This window comes from Corvus moneduloides, chromosome 3 (assembly GCF_009650955.1).
Source record: "Corvus moneduloides isolate bCorMon1 chromosome 3, bCorMon1.pri, whole genome shotgun sequence".
Lineage (NCBI taxonomy): Eukaryota > Metazoa > Chordata > Aves > Passeriformes > Corvidae > Corvus > Corvus moneduloides.
Window position 1 is genome coordinate 63905668 of NC_045478.1, and position 21723 is coordinate 63927390.

General features: G+C 39.0%; 1 protein-coding gene across 11 annotated transcripts in view; it reads left to right on the plus strand.

Annotated features, from left to right (window-relative positions):
• The window catches only part of ARID1B (AT-rich interaction domain 1B), a 329572-nt gene that overhangs the window by 285894 nt on the left and 21955 nt on the right, over positions 1 to 21723 (plus strand). For 5 of the 11 annotated variants that reach the window (XM_032101923.1, XM_032101928.1, XM_032101920.1 and 2 more), the window contains 5 exons: positions 2344 to 2495; positions 9475 to 9584; positions 10320 to 10478; positions 16474 to 16683; positions 20062 to 20266. In XM_032101923.1, the coding sequence (XP_031957814.1) occupies positions 2344 to 2495; positions 9475 to 9584; positions 10320 to 10478; positions 16474 to 16683; positions 20062 to 20266 (836 nt within the window). The remainder of the gene's footprint in view (positions 1 to 2343; positions 2496 to 9474; positions 9585 to 10319; positions 10479 to 16473; positions 16684 to 20061; positions 20267 to 21723) is intronic. The other 6 variants (XM_032101921.1, XM_032101925.1, XM_032101930.1 and 3 more) reach the window with 3 other exon arrangements.

Genomic DNA, 21723 nt, shown 5'->3' on the forward strand with positions numbered 1-21723 from the left:
CCAGTATATTCTTTTTTATTTAATTTCCACTTTCCGTCTAAACTGGAAATAGTTTCCTACTTTTTGATTTAAAGCTGTTGTACAGCAATATGCTTGCATGAGCTGCAATTGAGATTGATGTCCATAGTGGGTAACATGAAACAGGTTGTACCTCAGTTTGAGACAATGAACAGCCCCACAGCTTAGAAGATACACATGCTATAGGAAGTAATAGTGTTGAAATATTAGTAGGTAAGGACCAATTTCAGCTTACCTGCAAGGTGTGTGTCTCCTGTGTATTTTTAAAGTAAAAGAAGCACATTAAGGAGATAGATACCTGTAGAGACTTGCCTTTTCCAGAATCCTAGCCTTAGTCCATAAAAGAACCTCTCAAAATCTATTACTTCTTTTTTAAACTGTGAAAATACACTTGCACGTTTTTTTCATCTTCACTAGTAATTTTACCCAGTAACAGAAAGGATCTTGCTTATCCAGTGTAGAAAGCATTTTTTGGTTAACTGCATTTGTTGAAATATAGTTTTTTTCAGCTAAAAAAGGAGGGTGGGGATGTTTAAGATACAGTATTTACATAAGAAAAGCTTGATTGTGTGACTGAAATAATTTAAAGTTGTTGCCAAATGGTTCTGCTCTTCTCTTTTCCCTTTGTAATTCTCCCTTGGAGCATTGCACCACTGTGCATTTTAAATCTTTTCCCTCCACTTCTCCTTGCAAGCTTCATCTGGGAAATGACATTGTATGGCAGTTATCTCCTTCATATCAAAAGAAAGCCTTTGCCTCTTTGCAAGAGTGAAGAAAAGTTTGTCTTCAGAGAGCAAAGGACAAAACTGACTTGGAAAAAGATGCTTTATTTAGATAACACGTTCTCTTTTCCTTTGAAGAAATTCACAATGTGTCAAGAAAAATTAGGCCAAATAGTGCTTTAATGGTCTTCCTCCTATACCTCCTAAAAAAGAAATCTGCTTCTGCCAATTGTGTTAAGAATCTGCCATGAGTTTGGAGAAGACAAGAAGCCACTGAAGTTACTCAGGGTTCTTAATTTTGGAATTGTCTTTTTTCATTTGAATACTGTATAATAATTAAAAGCAGAATTTCTACTAAAACTCTCATCTTGCTACCAAGACATTCAGCTTTCCCTTTGTGTAGGATGAAATTAAGTGCTTCGTTTTTGTAAGGAAATAAAAGTTGACAGGTACTAAAGCTGTGTAAAAGGGTGGTTGCTTTCTTGTTTCTTTTATTTGGAAAAACAGCATAAATTTACAGGGGGCACACTGAAGAAACAGGTCTGAGTTTTGTATTTTCCTATGTATTTTCCTATGAATATAAAAGTAAGTATTTTTTCCATGTGTTCTTATTTATAGATATGATTTTATATGTTTAAGTCTAACTCATATACATATGATAATACATGCAGTCTTCAACTATACTAAGAAAAGGTAGGTAATTGTTTTATGGATTAAAAGAATAAAAGGTCACTTTTTAAGTGAATCATGCATTACATTGGGTTACTGTGCTTACTTCGATTGGATTATTTTCTTCCTTGTGCCTCAGTTAATCTACAGAGTTTCACAAATCAGGTACCAAGCATACTTAGATACTTTTTAGAACTTAAAAGTAGATAAGTTTTAGTCTTTAAAAATACTTGGTCTGAGTATGTGGAGAATCTGAATGTGTGGAGAATTATACAAGGGTTTCATTTAGGGCCGTTTTTGAGACACATTTAAGTCTCAGTTATAAAAGCGTTAAACAAATACGGGATTAAATTTTCAAAAGCAAAATAGTCCTGCTGAGGTTTCTTGTTTCAGCAAAGTGGAATATGTATGGAGTTTTTTGAAAGATTGGACATAGATGACACATACGGATGAACACTGTCCAACGCAATAACAACAGATGCAAAAATCAGAAACTGAGTCTATGGTACCCATTTTTCTTTTGGTCATTTTGCTTTTTATTAAGCTCAGGCAGGTGAGGGTTGCTGTTACATGGTCAAAATGGTGAGAATGGCAATGCGCTGGATTTTTTTTTATGCCAGTGCTAGGTTCTAATTTTGACTCCTGATCACATTGGTGTCTACTCATAGGGTATAATGTGAGCTGTATTTTTCTTTCAATTGGTGGTGACACAGAAAGACTCTGTATACCTCTCTTGAAATTAGTCTTCAGTCCAACTCTATTTCACACGTATGGTAACTAGCTCAAGACTAATTCAAACTCCCCACGTAGGTAAAACGAACTAATTGCCTGCTTTCTCCTTACAAACAATAGGTGATGTGCTCTGTGACAAACCACAGCATCTTCAGCAATGAGGTATGTAATGAGATATTGTATGTGTGCTTTCCTCTCCTAGGCAAGGCAATTTTCCTGCCATGAATCAGAGCAGCATTATGGGATCCAGCTCCCCCTACACTCAGCCGATGAACAACAGCTCTGGCCTGATGAACCCGCAAGCTCCTCCTTACAGCATGGCACCTAACATGGTGAACAGTTCAACAGGTAATGGTGAGTAGCCTTCCAGCAGTGACCTTCCTCCATAAACCTGCTTAACAGTGTCAGCCCAGGGCTGGTGGCAGGGGAACATCCTTCTTCATTTGATTCACCCCTGTTGGGTAGTTTGGAGTGATTTGAAATTAGGCTAAGGTATGCGCCTTTTTTTTGTACAGTAACTCATACGTTTTTCATTAAGTCCTTCTGCACAGCACGTAGATGCATACAGTGCTGATGCACACAGAGTCCAGCGTCACTCAGACTCAGCCTGACATAGGTGTTGACTAGCCAGTATGTATATTTGTGTGTATGTGTCTGCAGGAAAGGGAAGGAGAATAACTTCTTTTAAGAGGTTGCTTTTGTTTTTCAGCATCTTACTTGCTACGGTTGCAATTTCAGATATTTAATGTGGTAGTCATTTAAAAAAAGAGATGAGCACTTGCTCTGACTTGAAGATGCTGTAAGTTGAGCACTTAACATAATTATTCTGTTTGAAAAACATAGGCCATATTTACTGTTTCCAAAATTCATATAGGGTTTCCTCATTTACTTATTTAAGTATCAGTCTATGAAATTTTTTCATAACTTCCTTTTGGAAAAAAAAAAAAGAAAAAAAGGAAAAGGGCATATTCAATGTAGCTCCTGGATTTATCCTTCATATCATGACTTATGAGTTCAGAATTGCTTGTAGCTTTCTGTGTGTCTCTGAAGACAGGTGAATGTAGTTCTGTGCAAATGTGCTTCATGGTCCATATTCAGCTTGAATTCCTAACAATTACCTCCTTCAAGATAATACTTCAGCAAAGATCAATTCTTTGATTGGGCTGTGTTTGGATGGAGTTTCAATGACCCTGAAGCGGATCCTCCCAAATACTTATTCCAGTCATGGAGTTTCCGTGCATGCTTTACTGATTACATTATCCCTTTTAGAAATGTTGGGGTTTTTGAAGTTTTTTTCAGAAAGCTGAATAGGTTGTGCTAAGGTAATATGATGTTGTTTCTTAGTTGTTTTTGTTTCTACTTCTGTTATTTCTGTAGAAATGCTTTACTACCTAAACTGTGTCTTACCAAGAGCCTTGGCTTTGATATCTTTTTCTCTACCCCTCTTAGTCTGTGTATTTCCTTCATCCTTTGCATCTTTCCGTCTTTTCTCCCTGTAAATTCTATTATGTTCCTGCTTCTTTGGAAGAAAATGGCCACAGTGAGATGCTAGTGTCTAGTATGTCCAGAGAGTTTCTTTCCTCTGCATAGGAGCTGCTGAGACACTGAACAGTGTCTTATATTTCAAGAACATTATGTTACCATTTTGGTTAGCTGAAGAAGCAGAAAGGAAGCTGCTAATCAGTAAGATATAAAAAAAAAAAAGAGAGAGAAATTAACAAAAAAAAAAAGGCTTTTTCCAGTGCTGGCCTGGAAGCTGTTGGCTAGCCCAGACAGCACACTGCACCATCTGGATGAAGAGGGACAAGCTATTGAAAAGAGCATTAGATAATAGCTTGCTTTTTCCCCACCAGAGCTGTCCCAGGTAATATTATGTTTTGTTTGTCTAGTTATGTGTTTTGTCTGGCTTGCTGAAATAAAATTACTTCTGAGCATTGAAACTGTGCTATAAATTCTGTTTTGCTATTAGCAGAAGTAATTTTTCCACCCTTTTCCGTTGGCCCCCAGAGCTGCAAAAATAACCAACAGCAAACAGATGGCAGAGTGCCCTGCCTAAGAAGATTTATGTATTCCTAAGGAATAACCAGTTTAAAGGAAGATTCACAGAGGTTTTTTTGTTCAGATAATTCAGCCATTCGTTATTTCATACAGTGGAAATCTGTTCAATGCAAGACCATTTATCCTAGCAGTCTTTTGTATGGGGTAGTCATACTCTTTTTATTGTGTTATGCATTCTGAAATATTGGATTTTTAATAATTTAAACATTTATCAGGGTTTTTTCTGCCAGTGCATTTGTGAGGTTTTCTTTTGTTCCAGTTTTATTAATTCAGAGATTACCCAATGGAAAGTAAGTATGAGATGAACTAGAGGAGTTCAGTGCACCCCTTCAGTCCGCGTGGGAGCAGACACGCATCTAGAATTGCTTTACAGGTCTCCAAGAGACAATGTTGGGGAGGAAATGGACACACACAACACCGAATAAAGAAAATTAGGTGTGGATACACTGCTGAGGGCAAATACGGTGGGAATGCTTAATTTCCCCCTATCATGACTCATCCTTCTGATTTGGTCAAAAAAATGAAAGCTTAAGCCAAGTGTAAATACCATATTTTTAGTGATAATTCCTTGAGCTGGGGGTGCACTTTAGGGTCAGCTCTGGCCCTGCATTTGATGAGGTGGAGAACCTACACATGATACCTATTTAGGGGCTTGAAAACAGGATTTTCTGTGGCAGGAAGACCAGTTCAGCTATATGGCTCCTTAGCTTCCCCTTCCTTCCTGCCCCATTAGTGTAAAATCATACATCTGTCAGATAAACCAGCGTTCAGTCCACATGGAGGGCCAAAACAGAGTGCAGCTGAGTGGCTGCTGCTGGAGTGAAGGCGCTGGTTAACTTGCTTACATACACTGGGCATGAACAACTGTGGTTTCAGTTAGAGGCCAATGAAAACCCAAGGCAAGTAATAAGGAGAAGTTTGTTTCTTGGTTGTCTGGGTTTTGGAGGGTGCAGTTGTGTTGCCTGATATGAGGGAGGAAGGTGGGTCTTTCATTTCAATCAAATGCACTTTTAGGTTTTACTCTAAAATAGAAGAAGATTGCTGATAACTGATGGAATTGTTTTCATATGGTGTTGGAGCCTCAGTACAGCTATGTCTAACACTGGTTTTGTCACCCATTTTTAGTAGTATTTATAACTCCTCATTACCAGTTGATCCTTTTGTCTTTAGTTTTTTTTAATTAATGTCACAATTGAAAGGAAAATGCAGTTATGCATCCTCGTACTTCAGCAGTGATTGTGGATCAAACAGCAGATCACCAGCTTCTGCTGATGCAGAGTGGTTTAGGAACACAGAAATTACGAGATCAAAGAAGACAGATCCTTCTAATAGAGTATTCCATTCATAACAATAACAAAAGCTTCAGGAAAAAGGTGTCAGAATCCCTTCACAATTATGGAACAAACTGCCATTCAGAAAAACTGTATAACCTCCACTGTCCTTTTGTTATATGAGTTCAAATTACCCATATATATTTCAGACTTTTCCCCCCTATTTTTCAAGTTCCAGGTTTAAAAATGCATATAATAAACAGGAAACTTACAACCCCCAGTATAGATCATGCTGTGAGCTTTGTTAATTCTAGCGAAAATTATCTTTAAAAAGAAGCAATATGAAGTTTATATCTCACAGGTTTCCATATTTTTCTTGCACAGAAACTGGCATTCACAATCTCTGCTACCTCTGGAGATGGACAAACCAATAAAAAGGCATTAATCTCCTTACTGCTCAAGGATACTTTCCTTATTTCAGTACCTCTGTCTTACTGAAACCTTTATTTTTCTGGGTATTATTATTCCCAATTAATTTTTAACATCATAATACTTCACATAAAACGTGAAATTCTAGGAAAAATTTTTTGCACTAAAGGAATCAAATCAAACCCTGGGGTGCCCTTGTCCCCAGAGCTGGAGGATCATTCATGGCAGGACATCAGGCACTACTGTTGTCCCTATTCTGTTTTTCCTGTGGGCATCAAAGCAGTGGAGATCCTCTCGTCAACTCCACAGTCACTAATTCGCTGCTTTTGCTTTTTCTTCTCTTTTTTTTTGCAGAGGGAGAGTGCTAGGGTTGGAAGGGGGAAAGGAATGTCCTACAAAGGAGGGAGTATTCTGTTTTGTAGAGCATGATTTGTTATTGCACTAGCAATAAAGAGAAAAACAATGTTTGTATATTGCTGCTTCTACAGTATTTCATCGTCTGCTGGGACTGGTAGAGCAGCCTTTAGCAAAAAAGAATTCTTTGCTGCAGTTTTACTCATGTCAATATCTGCCTTTGAGTACCTTAAATTCAGTGTGGAATAGTTAATTCAGGACCTTGACCTATACTTGCTTTTTGAAATCATTCTACCTCTTACATTCTTATAATAAGCCAGAGGCTAGTACTTGAAACCTATTCACAGTACGCCACAACACTTTTCGAGTCAAGATTTTCCCTGTTATCCTCCTCTCTACAATGTTTTATCCTTTGGTCTGCACTTCACAGGCAGAATTATTAGTACCTGTGTAGAAAGAGACTGTGTCTTATTTTAGCAGTTTCGTGACAATAACAGTATTTCACTGCTCAGAAAGGGTCAAAACAATGTTCTTGCTGTACCGCTTAGCTAAAAAAAGTGAAAGAATGTCTTCTCACAAATCGCTGGAGAGTATGTTAGCAAGAAGTTATGAAACAGCATTTCAACAGCAGATAGAAAAATAGCTGTGGAAACATCTTGGGTAAAAGCTATAGGGATAATAGACAACCTTGCAGTTTGCCAGTAAAGTGCTTGCAGTTTTCTTCTCTTAGAGGTAGAAAGAAAGAATGTAGATGAACTAAATAATTTAGAACAAAAAGTGAAACAGAATTTGGGTAACTTTATTATTTTTTTCATAATTGTCTCCAACTTCTGATAGTTACATTTGCATATGCCAAAAATAAATAGTCAAAAACCAAAATGAACCTGTATTTTTACATTTCTAAGCATGATTAATAGAGTCAGAATGTTTGTGATAATCTGCAGACTGGAGTTACTAGCCCTTTATATGAGGTGTTAACTTAAGCCCCTCTGGAACAGAGATTTCATAAGGGAGTTCTGATGGGAACAGGACTACCAGAAGTGGACACAATTTTTAAATTCTTTGTAATAGAAGTATGATGTTCCAACTACATAAAAGTGAGATATCAGCAGAGGATTTAGCTATGCAGAATTCTGGTGAAGAAGTGTCATCTTTAACTTTGCTTTGTTCGACCTCTCTAAAATTGCTTTATAGGGAAAGGGTCAGCTTTGCTTGCTTTGAAACTAATACCCAAGACTTCTTTTTTAGCACTTTCACAGCATGAAATGTGTTAACTGTTAAAATGGATTTTGTATAACAGTTCTGCATCCCAGTTTGAAAGCACACTGTGGCATATATTTGACCATTTTGAACATAGAACTTTTTTAAAATCTCTGAAAGAAAAATTATTTTTTTTTTAATTGTGAATTCGAAACTAGAACATGTTAGGCTGCCATCCTTAACTTGAGAATGGTCACAAGCTGCCCCAGCTCCTCAAGCAGAATATAAGGGCAAAATGCATACTAATCAAATGCTTAGTGCATGCTGACTTCCCAGTAGCATATTGACTGGCTGTTTTGTTGAGATTTCACACACATACATAAAAATAACAGCATTTTTAGCTGATCCCAATAGATTTTTCTCTGCAGCTGCATCACTTGTAAAAGCCTTTTTGTTCCAATTCTTGAAGTCTGAAGTATTGCAAGTAATTTTTTTTTTTAATCTCAATTATGATTTATGTGTTGTGATGACTTTAAGGGCTTGATTGGGCTACAAATGTGCTTTGAAAAAACAAGAAAATGTGCCCATGAAAAACACCGGCAGTTCAAAGCTGAATATTGAGCATACAGTTGTAAACTCACATGGCACATGGCTGGGTAGGTTTTTTTGGCAGAGCCAGAGTCTCAACCTGCAGTGATGCTAAAGATATTAGCAAATTAGCACTGCAAAGCTTGCCAGCGTATTCGCTAGAGTCCTGCTCATGCTCTCACTGCTGTAATTAAAACTAATTATTTTCTAAAACATAGTAATACATGAATATGTGCAATAATCATTTTGTAGTGGGCAATCTGTGAAGTATTTTTAAAGCTTCTTTTCCCCCTCCTATCTTTGGCTCGCTGTGCAGTGTGCCTGCTGCCTGGTGCAAGCCAGCACTGTCATTTTGCGAGCCACACTACTCTGGTAAAGACAATGATGCTTTGCTGATTCTTACATTTTGACATTTGCAATATATATTTTTTTCCTTTTTATTGTCTTTTAGGTTATTCTGTATGTTTTTCTTAACTCATATCCTTTGAAAGAAGGGCATGAGGGGGATTAAAAAGAGAGAAAGGGAAGGTAATCCAGTCTTTCACAAATGCTGTGCACATGCTTTTCAGCAGGCAAAGAATCACCTGATGTCGTGCTGCTGTTTTCTGGTTATTTGCATTGATTCAATGTCATGGCACCTCCTAGCATCTGCTCTGCCCAGTATTTTCTGTCTATTTGTCTGAATGTTTCTTCTTGCATCTTTCTAGAAATGCAGGAACCCAGCAGCTCTGCAGCAGTAATACTATACTTGGCACTTGCATCTTCAAATAAAAAAACCCCTTAAACTCCTTGCACCCCTGGGAAGCAACTGCATGCCATTATCAGAGAAAGACATTTGTGTGTTCGTTATAGTCCCACCTCATTTTGGCAGGAGGAGGAAGCTGAGTGCTGGTTCTCCAACAGAGCGCAGTTTACAGCTTGTAATTCTGTAGTTAAGGCTCACAGTGGCTGAGCCATTCATTTTGAAGTCAGTAGAGGTAGGAATTATCTGCTGGACACCAGCCTTAATACAGATGTAATCGGAAAATTCAGCCTTTTTCTTGGATTCAACATAGCAAGCAAAATGTACATTGTTTTCACTTACATTTGTCTACTGCTAAAGGGAGAGAGCAGTAATTCAAATAGACTTTTGTTGAAATGTTGTGGTCAAATGCAGAGACAGTTGAAGAGCACGAGCAGCAGGAAGAATGAATTCTACTCTGTAAAGTGGTGGTGGTTGTTGTTGCATGGTGCTTGTATTCTCTTCTTGTTCATTCTCCTTTGTTTCTGCAATTCAGCTGAGGAGGTTTCCAGGTTTCCAGATGCTGGAATAACAGGACAGAGGTGGGAAAACCTCTCCTTCACGTGGCGCTACAACCTTGCAGCAGGAAGCGTGTTTTTTCCTACAAAGCCAAACATAGTCATGCTTAACTGTTTCTCCTGTTTTCGATTAGCACCTATGGGTCTTGCAGATATGATGACACCTGGTGAGTCCAAACTACCCCTTCCTCTCAAAGCAGATGGCAAAGAAGAAGGAGCCCCCCAACCCGAGAGCAAGTCAAAGGTATTTACCACCTCCGCACGTGGTGTTGGTTCTGCCCGCAGAAGTCTGCTGTCTTGTCCTTCATCTCCTGGTTTTGGCCTACCCACTTCTGTTCTTTCCTGCATGCCTTTCCATTCACGTGCAATTTCTTTGTTTGTTTCTTTTTTTTTTCTTTTTTTCCTTCATTGTGTGGATCTGAAAGTTACTAGTTCTTATGGCATTTTAACTTGTGGGGGCAAAGCATCCCAAGCCAAAAGTTGCGTGGGGATTTGGCTGTGCCAGGTGGGTGGGAAAGAAGGGTCTTGCCTGATTGCAATCCTTGCAGCCATTTTTCTCTGCCTTCAGTTATAGCTTCCTGTTTTGGCCACCTCAGCAGCAGCAACATACCTTAATATTTTGCTTTCCTGCCTTATTTGATTAAATAAGGTGAACGGCTTGTTTTTGTTTCTTTCTTTCATAATGGGAAACCCATGCTTAGCATTTCATGTGAGCTTGAAGTAAGCATGGTGGCTTAGTGACTTTAGCCAAGCATCCAGCAAACTTTCCAAATTATACTAATTAACAATGTTGTTTTAATACCTTTTATATATATATAAATATATTTCTGTATGTGTGTGTTTTCTGTATGTGTCTCTCTGTTTATATATATTTTATATATAAAAATTGGTCAGTCTGTTAAACTGGATGTATTTTTTTTGTTTTTAATAAAGTTTGCCCTGCCTTTGTCATATTTTTTTTTTTATTCCTCTACCACAGGATAGCTACAGCTCTCAGGGTATTTCTCAGCCCCCAACCCCAGGCAACCTGCCAGTCCCTTCCCCAATGTCCCCAAGCTCTGCTAGCATCTCCTCATTTCATGGAGATGAAAGTGATAGCATTAGCAGCCCAGGCTGGCCAAAGACTCCATCAAGCCCTGTAAGTGGCTCTGGTTATTTTGGTTTTCGTTTATTTTTTGTAATTAATTATATTTTAATGCTTGCTTGTTTGTTTTGTAAATTCCTTTTCTTTATTATTTATCCACTAAACAGTTTTCTTTCTTTATAACACTGGGTACAAATTCTGCTCTCGGACACATGACTGTAAGTTCCACTGCCTGGCTTCAGTGGGGCCTGAGCATGCTTATCCAAGGGCAAAATTTGTCCCAACAGTACTTGGAAATAAGAAAGAGTAAAATTGTGTGCATCATGCAAGTGTGCTGTCTGGTAAAACAGCAGTTGTTGTGGAGAAAACATCCTTCCTGTAATGCATCAGCTTCCAAGCATGCCTACTGTGTTGTTAAGGACAATTCCATTTCTGTTCCTGGGCCCAAACTCCTTCACACAACTGACTTCACTCTGGTTGCTGCACTTGTCTTTACTAGGATTATTTAGGAAAAAAAAAAAAAAAAAAACAAAAACAAACAAAAAAGAGAAGTATTCTCCCCTATTGAAGCTAATATCCATCAAAACTTAAATTACAGACTCAGCACCACAGAAAAACTGCCATTTATATTTTTGGAAGATTTTTAATTTCGAATTGTGTATTTGGAAATACAGCCATTAGGCTGTCAGGGCACAGTCTAAACCAAAATTGTTTCTAATTTGCTTCATTTGGTTATTTTGAAATAACCCAGATTATAAGCTGCAAAGACCCTGATGCATGTACATTTTTAGAAAACTATTTTTTTAGATGAGTAATGTTTAATCATTCTCATACAGGTTGTAAAGAAAAACCTGAGAGAGATGTGTGGAGCTAAAACCAAATTTCATCATCTATCTTTCTATCTCTATATATGCGCACACCTAGAAAATCTATATACATATATAGAAAAGAGAATGCAGACATAAGATGATGTGGTCGGTCTATGGGGAGCAAATGTCCACTTGGTCATTTTTGCTTTGTTTTTTTTTTTTATAATTAAGAATGTATATGTTGTTCCTCTCTTATTCCTTTTTATCAAAAGCAGAAATGATGGTAATTTCTCTGTAGAAAAATAGTGAAATATATTCTTGTGCAGAATATAAAGGGGGTTTTCCCTAATGTTAAAGTGCACTTAAATTAGCAATAATTCTTTGATAACAATTTTTACAAAGTGATATGTTAAAGAGTGTGTCTCAGGGCAAACAGAGGAAGGCCAGTCAGAGGGTAAGAGATCTAACCATCCAAAAAAACAGACATTTACTGAATCCCCCGAGCAAGGGGGCAGCATGGCATGAAATGCACCACTTAAATCTTTGGATGTTTATTTGACAGCAACTTTGAGTCTCAGAAGGCAGCTGATGTTACTTGATCCCACAAAGTTTCATGTTTTTCTTAACAGCATTTGTGAAAGTGTGATATCAAAAATTCTGTTAGTTTTCTTTGTAGTAATGTTTGGGGTCTTGCTTTTGGGCAGTTTTCTGGAGGAAGGCAAGAGAGTTATAGCACAGGCTGTCTAACACATTGAGTGCTTCCTCTACAACCAAACAATAATGCATTCCTGAGCTCATTGCATAAACTGTGTAGCAAATCCTGGAGTCATCAGGAACACGTGGAGATTTTTTCATGTAAATAAACTATAGGTTATTGCCAGAGTATAACATTGGAAAAAATACGTGAGGAAAGTTTGTGCTTTCAATTTCTTCTGGATGTCCTTCTCTCCAAAAGTTTCAGTTAGACATGGATAAATACAGTGCTTTGGAATGATAGCAAAATAAGTGCTACAAATGAGCTGATCCCTTTTTACCTATGAAGGCCAGTGGATTGGATAACTTCATCGATTTTAACAGCAGCCTGACATAGCCTGGAACGATTGATTGCAGGCATTTCGTTACACTTGAAAACAGCCCGAATTGGTTCATTAAATCCCAAAGCTGCTTCATGTGCTACAACTTGTCCATTCCAGTAGAGGATAAAAGCAGGGGTGAATGGTCTGTGATTCACTTCAAGGTATTCCTGTGATCCTACTAAGTGGATCCTCTCTTTCAGCTGCTTTGTGCGGAAGTGAGGCATGAGAAAATGGGGAGAAAGAACTGCTGAACATTAGGTTTTGAGGCCTCTTTGGGTATATCAGGAAAAGGACACTTCTGCTATGCCAAGTTTGCATATAATGTGCATCCCTGACACTGGTGAGGTAGTTTTAAAATTCTTTAAAAGAAACATTTCAAGTGTGGGTGTAAACTACGCAGGGTCACTGCAACATGAGTAAAACAGTAGCTTACGAAAACCTTGTAAATTGCTGTTCCCTGTCCATAGGTACCCATGAACATGACAGTGAATACACCTGAACAGTGCTGCACCTCCATGGTGCTAGCTGGGAGGGGTCTCCAGAGTCCTTCAGGAGAAAATCTTGACAGAGGATTGTGTCCTGCACAAGCCTCTGCCACGGATTGGACTTTGGCAGTTTTTGCTGCCTGTGTATGCACGCTCTGTTCTGTAGTAAAAGAGGTCTGTGTAATACATGTAATATTGGCAAATTCTTCACTGAAGTGGGGGAAGTGAACAGTAGGTAATTCTATAAATATAGATCCTTAAAGATTTGTACAGAAGCAACTACCCACTGCCTTTCATGTGAAAATAACTCCTACAGAAATTTGTATTGCTCTGAAGGATTCTGCAGACTCACCATACAAGGGTCTGCGTATAATACAGTTTTAATAGTGGGTAGGTATATTGAAAAGAAAGTGTGGGGTTCAACAGATTTAATATGGGAATTGGCTTTGATATCCATATACTTTGGTGGAGTTTTTTTAATCACCCATTTCAACACTGCCAGTATATCGTGGAAGAGTGCTGGGGATTGCGGGCAGAGTAGGATACAACTAAATCAGTAAAGATATGTGCCACAGGCTTGCACTGGCATTCTTCTATCACCAAAATTATCAACATACTTAACAGAAGAAAAGGTCATGATCAGTGTTCTTCCAGCATTGCCTGGGATGTGCTCATTTTAATTAACAATGGGGTCTTTTTCTTATAAACTATCGCTTTATAAGGGTTAATATTTAATATTTATAGGTGAATTTAGGCTTCCAGCTGAACCTGCCCATGTGAAACTGAAGTTTGTTTGTGTGTAGACTAGCTTGCACAAATCTGTCATTTTTATACGTTTACATTTATAAAAATAGAGAAGAGAAAAAGATCTTTACTCTTGAGGAATAGCATTCTTCCCTGCAGTGCATTCTTCTAAAGTTAACATTTCATTTTAGAAGAAAATTGCACCCATTTTATAAAGCATGACAACCTGAAAGCTCACACAGTAAGAAACACTTCTTACCTTCTGTAAGCTGTGAAAAGTTTTCAGATTATACTGTCATTTTAGAGCTTGCTGCCACACTGCTGAAAAGCAGCATCATTTGAGATGTATAGTAGAAAAATACGGAATGAAAAATTCTTAACAGTTTTCCTTCTGCTCTGAATCTGATTTGAAAAAGTGAATCTTAACATATAAAAATGAAATCCTAAAACTGGTAAAGCTGAACTTTCTTAATCCTGGTTCACCATAACATGAAATACAAACTATTTTGTTGCCTCGTATGTTAGAATATAAGCACATAGAAAATTTGCTGGGTAAAAGCTGGAATTTCCCACCTTCATTTTTGTTAAGAGTTCTGGGGCATCTTAAGTGTCAGATTAAAATTGATGCTGGCGACCAGTAGAGAGAGTAACTTTGTACTTACTGCAAAAGGTAGTGGGATAGCTCCAGTTCATCAAACTGTTCAAGCCTGTGTGGTCATGTATCTAGTGCTCACTACAATATCAAATTAGTAGCAACATGACTTCCCTACTTCCCCCTTTCCACCCACCCAAAAAAACCTCCCAAACTTTGACAAAGTGTTATTTGTTGCAAAGAGTTAAACTGATCTTGGACACCCAGATACACAGCAAGTGATACTTTGAGTAAATTGGTTGCTATTACAGAATCAGTTTGTGCTTCCTTTGCATGAGCTGCAGGATTCATGTCAAAGTACTTTCCTGCCAGCCACTTAGTATTAATAAAACAAGTTTAGCCCTGACTCTCACTTCAGTAGGAGTTGTAACGCTACTGAGTCTGGCTCAAGTAAATTCAGGCATGCACCTCATTTGTAAGAAAGGTAATCATATCTGTCTGTAGCAAGGATTGCTGTGAAGAAGTTACAATGTCAGCAAGGCAGAAAACTTTAAAGGAGGGTATTTATTTAATTAAAATGGATATCCATTCACTGGAAAGAACAGCAATGGCTCATGGAACCACTAGGTCACCCCCCTTGGCTTCATGTTTCTGTTCTCCTGACTCTCTTCTGGTGTTGCCAAGTTGCAGCTGATAGCTGGAAGGAGATACAGAGTCTGTCATATTTTCCAGGCTAACATGCAAGATGAATGGTGAAATCATTGGCAGTGGGTTTCTGCTCTGCTGCATCCCTCTTCCATGGTGTCGAGTGCCAGGCCTCACCACTATGTGGGGACATGGACAAAGTGGGTGGTTTTGTAGCATCTGTGAGGTACAGTGAGGGTCCTCTTTAGAGATGTTCAACTAGGAATGAGTTTCTGTTTACATGAGAATAGTCTGTCTTCAGTTCAAAGTAAGGAAAAGGCAAAGGAGGGAAAGAGTGATTGACTAGATGAGTTTTAAGAAGTGTCTGCTGCAATCAACAACAAAGTTTAGGCTTTTACTATACAGACGTAAAGGATATGTTTCCCTTCACATATTTGGCTCCTTTCCCAAAGCTTTATGTCAGTCTTTTCCCCTTGTGTTTAATTCAGAACCACTCCCATCTTCCACTGCTGAGCAAATCAGTTCACTTTCTGCAAGTAGGAGGGTCTTCCTGCTGTAGCAGCAGCCCCTCTCTGCTGTCAGAGCTGATGCAGCTCGGGTAGGGTCTGTGACAGGGTCTGTCCATACACGGCACAGAGCCCAGCTCACAGGGTTATATTGCACAGAAAAAGTGGGGTGAGAATTCATAGCTTATGTAGCAGCCTCAGTGCTTTCTGCTGTCTCTACATTTTACAAAAAAGAGAAGAAAAGGGAATCAAACATAATATGAGCTTTCATTAGCTGTAAAGCCCAAAGAGCAGCAGGAAAGCAGGTTCGCTCCTGCCTTTTTGCCACAGAGATGGAATTCTGCTCTTGCCACCTCTTCTGCTTTTCCTGGTGGCTCAGCTCTGATTCCTGTCCCTCCTTGGTTTTCCCCAGGTCATAACACACATTCCTTTTGCAAGGTAGGACAAGTGAGATGGATATCTTCTGTACTCTGTCAAGGGAGGAGAGTAGTAGCTACTTATAAGCCTTATTGGATCAGGGAGCTAATTGGCAGTTCACAAAGAGTATTGCCACCAATCTGCTTGTACTGCAGGCACTCTTGCTTATCTTGCTTTTTGGCCACCAGTGGTGTGAAGTGGTAATAAAGTGTAACCATTTATGACTCTGAAGAGAGGACTACTTCTCCATGTACTAGTTTGCCATGATTCACACTTTCGGCTATTTTTGTGCAATTCCTGCTGTGGAGGATCACTTCCAGGTTTTCTAGCCCATCTTTGAGGGCAAAGAGGAGAGGATTGGTTTGGTTTTACGATTTTCTAAACTTGTGTGGGACAAGCTTGTTTCTAATTTTACCAAAATATTTGCTTGCAAAGCACTTTGAAATAAGTGGGTAAGAAGCACTCTGTGAGAGCTACCTCTTCTTAAAATGACATGAGGCAACATCAGAAACTTGCCTTCTGGGATCCAAAGTTCAGATCAGTGAAAGAAATAGGAAAATGGGGAGTTTGGGCCCTTTATTTATAAAGTTGACTTTTCTGCATATGGACAGAATGTACTGTTTGTGCCTGAACTAGTAGCCTTCATTCCTGACTGTTGTGTGATAGCTTTAGTTTGTTTGACATCTTCTCTTTTTCAGTGTTGTGAGTTTCTTACTTTCTTCTCCCTTCCCCTCCCACCCTTCCCCCAACGCTTTCTTTTCTTCTTGCAATTTAGAAATCAAGTTCCTCTACCACAACTGGAGAGAAGATCACTAAAGTCTATGAGCTAGGAAATGAGCCGGAGCGCAAGATGTGGGTAGATCGGTACCTGACGTTCATGGAGGAGAGGGGCACGCCTGTGGCCAGTCTGCCAGCTGTGGGCAAGAAGCCCTTGGACCTGTTCAGGCTCTATGTCTGTGTCAAAGAGATTGGAGGTTTGGCACAGGTGAGAACTGGTTAAAAGTGAACCTTCAAAAAGCCAATGCCCTTTTTTTTCTAGAGTATTTCCTGCTGGTTACATCATTAGGTTTCCAGCACTGGCAATATTGTTGAAGAAAATTTATTTCATGCTTTGATATCTGTCTGGAGTTCATTTTGGGCTTTATAATGGCCCTAAAACTTTGGAGTTTGAATCAAGATTGACCATTGCTGTAGACAGATGAAATTGTTGCCTTTTCAGGGAAATCTAGTAATGCTGCTGAGAGAAGAAAAGAGGAAAAGGCCACTGGATCAAAGTTACGAGTAAGAAGCAGATGATAGAGCTAAAAGGAAAAGGAAATTTTTAAGTCCATCTTTCCCATATAGAGATACAGCCTGTAGGACAATTCAGTTCATCTCTCCAGAGAAACTGCAGACATGTTCTTAAAACACAGTCCTTCATCCCAAACCTTTAATTCTGAGTGTCTCTATATGGTGCATTTGTTTCTTATACACAGACTGTGCTTTGCCCTGTGTTTGGAAAATGCTTACAGGATATTTTGGGTTGCCTTGCAAACATAATGATTACAAGGAAAAGGTGAATTACCTAAATGAGTTGAAGAAAAATGAGAGCAGGAAGAGCTGAGAATAAAAAAGTCTCAGATGGGAGACAGAAGCTTTCGTTTGTGTTCTCACCAGCTAACTGGAAGTTTTGCAAAGGGATGTTTGAAAAATACTCATGTGTTCTATAAGGCTGTTCACCACAGATCAAAATGAAATGTTTCATTGTTTAACATCTAAAGGGAAAGCAGGAGAAAACGGTCAGTACTTGCTTAGATTTGGCATTCAAAGTTGCCTGTCTTTGCCTGATGACAAAGCATCCCTTGCATCTGGGGGATCACTGGCTAGATGCTAGAAACTATTGGGAAGTGCCAGGATCCATCAGTTCTATGTTTTTGAAGATATTTGTTAAATGCCTTGCAAAATGAGGTCTTAAACATAGCTAACATGTAGAGAAATATGCATGTGTAATATTATATAAAACATATAATATTAAAACAGGTACAATCTACACTCATTACAAAATCTGAACTCAAAAAAATGGCAAACAAATTAGATTCTCAAAAAGAGAACATATTTTCATAATCTATGTGGTTACTTCAAGAAAGGAATGTCCAACATCAATTAGTACCCCTTTCAAAGCTATTTTTAATAGCACCTCACAACATAGGATTTGACTACTGAATTAGATCATTGGCCTTTCAAATCCAGGGATTTTAGCTATTCTTTTTATTAAAGGAAGGCAGAGAAACCTACTACAGTCATCTGTTGCTAAATGCTGTATATGGGTAAGAGATGTTATCCTGACATTTTTAGTGATCGGCTCATGCTCCTCAGCATCATATGGATTTGATTACTTTTAGCTCAGAAACTTTATTACAGGTAAATCGTATCATGCAGCTGCTCTGCCTCATACAGCATGATTGTGCCCACAGTGTGACTCTTAGCATCCAAAATTGAACAAGATGGGGGGCAGATGGGGTATTCTAGAGAGTCATTCATGTTTGCTTATTATGGAAATTTATTTTGTTTTGGGACATTGTGTTGATTTTCAGTGACAGACTTTTATGTTTTGCCAAAGAATAGATGCTGTTCACTTAGACTGATTTTTGAAAGAGCTTGAGTTATAAATGTGTGTGCTTCAGTACCGGTGAAAATTTACACTTAAAATGAAGGCTTCTGGTTTTGCTGGTGTGTCCACATGAATGTTCACTATGTTTATCTGTTTAGAGCAACTCAGAGGTGCAGAGCTTTGCTTGCTGAGTTTTATTTAAATGTGTCTGTGTGATGCCCTCCTAAAAAGCCGTTGCTCCAAGTGCTGCACTCCACATCTTGTGACTCTGCCCAGAGAGTGCCAGGGAGTGGAGCTGTGCAGCACTGGTGCACATTCTCTGTCTGAAGAGTTGCAGCTGATGGGGTCCCAACATGAACAGACCAGCTGCTGGCAGTCTTCTTTTAAATGCCAATATCCTGGGCATTTAGGCATGAACGTTTCAGTTTGCATTATGCAATGTGTTTGTTACGCACCACTTAGCTGTAAGCCAGTAGGCTCAAAGAGCTGTGTAACTGGATTTCAAGCCTCAACAAGGGCAGTTTATGAAAATCTGGTCTCCTTTAACTCCTGGGTTCTTGCAGGATGCACCAGAGAAATAAAAACACTTTGCGCAGCCATGCCAACCTGCTTGCTGTTAATGCCATCCTCAAAAGATCTTTGCTGACTGGCAGCAGTTACAGTGTTATTAAACACAGAGAGAAACTTAAGAAAATGTTTTCTTTTCTGGCACACAGACTAAGGAATAGTATGGCTAACAATCTTTCTAGCTACACAAGTTGGAGTCGTTAAAATATCAGGCCTTAGGGCAAGGAGCAGACATCATAGAATCAGAATTGCTACCCACAAAAGCTGATATTCTCAGATGTTTAAAGCCCATTTATTTTGGTGCTGACCCTGCTCCTTGGATCATACCTAGAAATGGCATAACTGGTTGAATGAACTTAAGGGCATCAGGTGTTACAGCAAAAGCAGTGGCTGCTACAAGTGGTACAGCCGAATGAGTCAGTGGCATCATCCAGGATGACAAATGAACTTCGCTATTATTACAGATCACTTGTGTTTGAGGAAGTCATGAGCAGAGTCTTTCAATATTCTCAGCCTTACGCTGCAAACAAGACTGGCAGTGGAGTGGTGCAGTCAGCATTGTAATACAGAGTATTGCTGGACTAGCCGTGAGTGTTTGAAGTCTGCCTTAATTAATTAAGGGGCCTGGCTTCACTCTGCCTCTCATCTAGCCAGAGAATCATTGATCTGCCCCTGCAAGATGCACTAAAGTGAAAGGAATTGAACCAGGAATTACAAGCTGAACTGTTTGACAGCTGGTGGCTATTTGGGAGAAAAATTTATTTTTCATATCAACGTTCAAACAAATTGCAGAATAACACTGTTATTGCTTTCTAAATTATATTTTAGAAGCTGCTTTTTAATTAGAATGGGGTGGGTGTGGGTGGGTGTTAGGGAGGGAGAGAGTGAGCAGGAATTTACTTGGAGATGGATTGCTAAGTGAAGAGCATAGGCCCTGGAAGGGCGTAAGGCATTTAAAGGATGCACCATGCAGAAGACTCCACAAGCAAAGCTTTTTATGTAGCTATCAGCAGGTTCCTTAATGGCTTTATAACTGTAAATGCTGTCTGTGCATTACTGCATGTGGGAGTAATGAGCATTAGTTAAAAGAGGAAAATAAAAAAAGTAAACCAAGACATTAAGTGGGATTTTTTTTTCCTTTTTTGTTTCCTGACTTAAACAAAACACTTTGCTGCAAACCAATGATTCTGCCGTTTACTTTGCTAGGTTAATAAAAACAAGAAATGGCGTGAGCTGGCAACCACCTTGAACGTTGGCACTTCGAGCAGCGCAGCCAGCTCCCTGAAAAAACAATACATTCAGTACCTGTTTGCCTTCGAGTGCAAGATTGAGCGAGGGGAGGAGCCCCCGCCAGAAGTCTTCAGCACTGGAGATACCAAGAAACAACCTAAGATTCAGCCGCCATCTCCTGGTAAGTCAAATAAACTGCAGCCTCTTACACAACCATTTTCTGAGTGCAAGGGATGCTAGGTCGTTGCACCTTATATATTTATAAGCATGTCTCGACAATGCTGGACAAAAAACAAGGATAAATCTGTTGTTGACATCTTGTTCTCAAACTTGGAGCCAGCTCCTCAGTCAAATCAGTGTTAAGTCTGCAGGGCCACCCGCAGTCGTGTATCTGGTTTGTCCAACATACAAAGACGTCTGTGCCAGCGTACCCTTAACATTCAGTGACATGGGCGTAAGGAAAAGAACGGAGTCCTGCACGGATGTGCTTCTGCTGTAAGACAGGAGCATGCATTTGTCTAAAGGTCAGGCTCTGGTACCTGCACTTTCCTTGCCGTGACTGAAGCTGATTTTCAGCCCAACTGTTGATCAGCAAGGCTTCAGTTGGAGCAGGATGGCAGATGCTGGACTGATCAGCGCGTCTCAGATGGTTGCTCTGATGCAGCTCGTGTTGAATGTGTGGCAGATGGAGAGCTGAGAGTAGAGTGTATCCCCACTGCCAGACATCCTAGTTCGGAGGCACGCGCTCTGTTCTTTTGTTGCTAATCCTGTGTGTCAGAGAAGTCATTAGGATCACTGTTTTTATCTTCTCATCTGAAAAATTGGAACTGGGATTGCTTTATTCTGGCTGTTCTTTTTTGCATTTACAGGGTGATGTTTGAAACCACTGTTTTCTTTCTAAATTCATGCTGCTTAAGTCTCTCAAGATTTGATACAGTTGATACTCAAGACAGGACTATTCTTAAGTAGAAACATTTTAAGTACATAGGAAGAGTCATAGTATTAGTCTAGATGTTGACTTCTGGACTACCCATGGTAGAGTAAAAAGGTCCTTTAATTATTTTGGATTATTCCTTTTGTTATTAGTTTTTCTGACCAACCAAATAATTTGACAAAATTTGTGAATTAGTGCCACGATTACTATGAGGCAGACCACTGTCACTTACTGCCAAGAGAATATAGTTTCTGGAATGTTTACAGTAGTTTCCTGCATTAGAACACAAGTTTAGGAAAATACTAATTAACGTAATTCCTTAATTAAGTTAATATTAATTAACTTAATACTAATTAAATTAATTTATTCATTTCTTAGTGCAGTTCACTGGCTGAAAATGGGAAGTGGAGAGTCAGATAGCCAGCAAGCCCTGCAGACAGTTTGCAATCACATGACTTCAGTACCCTATCGTGGATACTAGAAAATTGCAAAGACCTTTATAATCATATAATAAAGTTCTGGCCTTTCCAAGATTATCTCTTACAATAGTGCTTTGTCAGTACAGAAAAAGATAACAGTGATAAGGCTTAAATCTTTCTCAGCCTGATTTATTCAGTGTAAGGATTTGAGGGAGTGTTTAGTTAAAATCTTCCTAAGTACATCCCTATGTAATAACTTAAATATTTCCTCCACCTTGTTAAAAC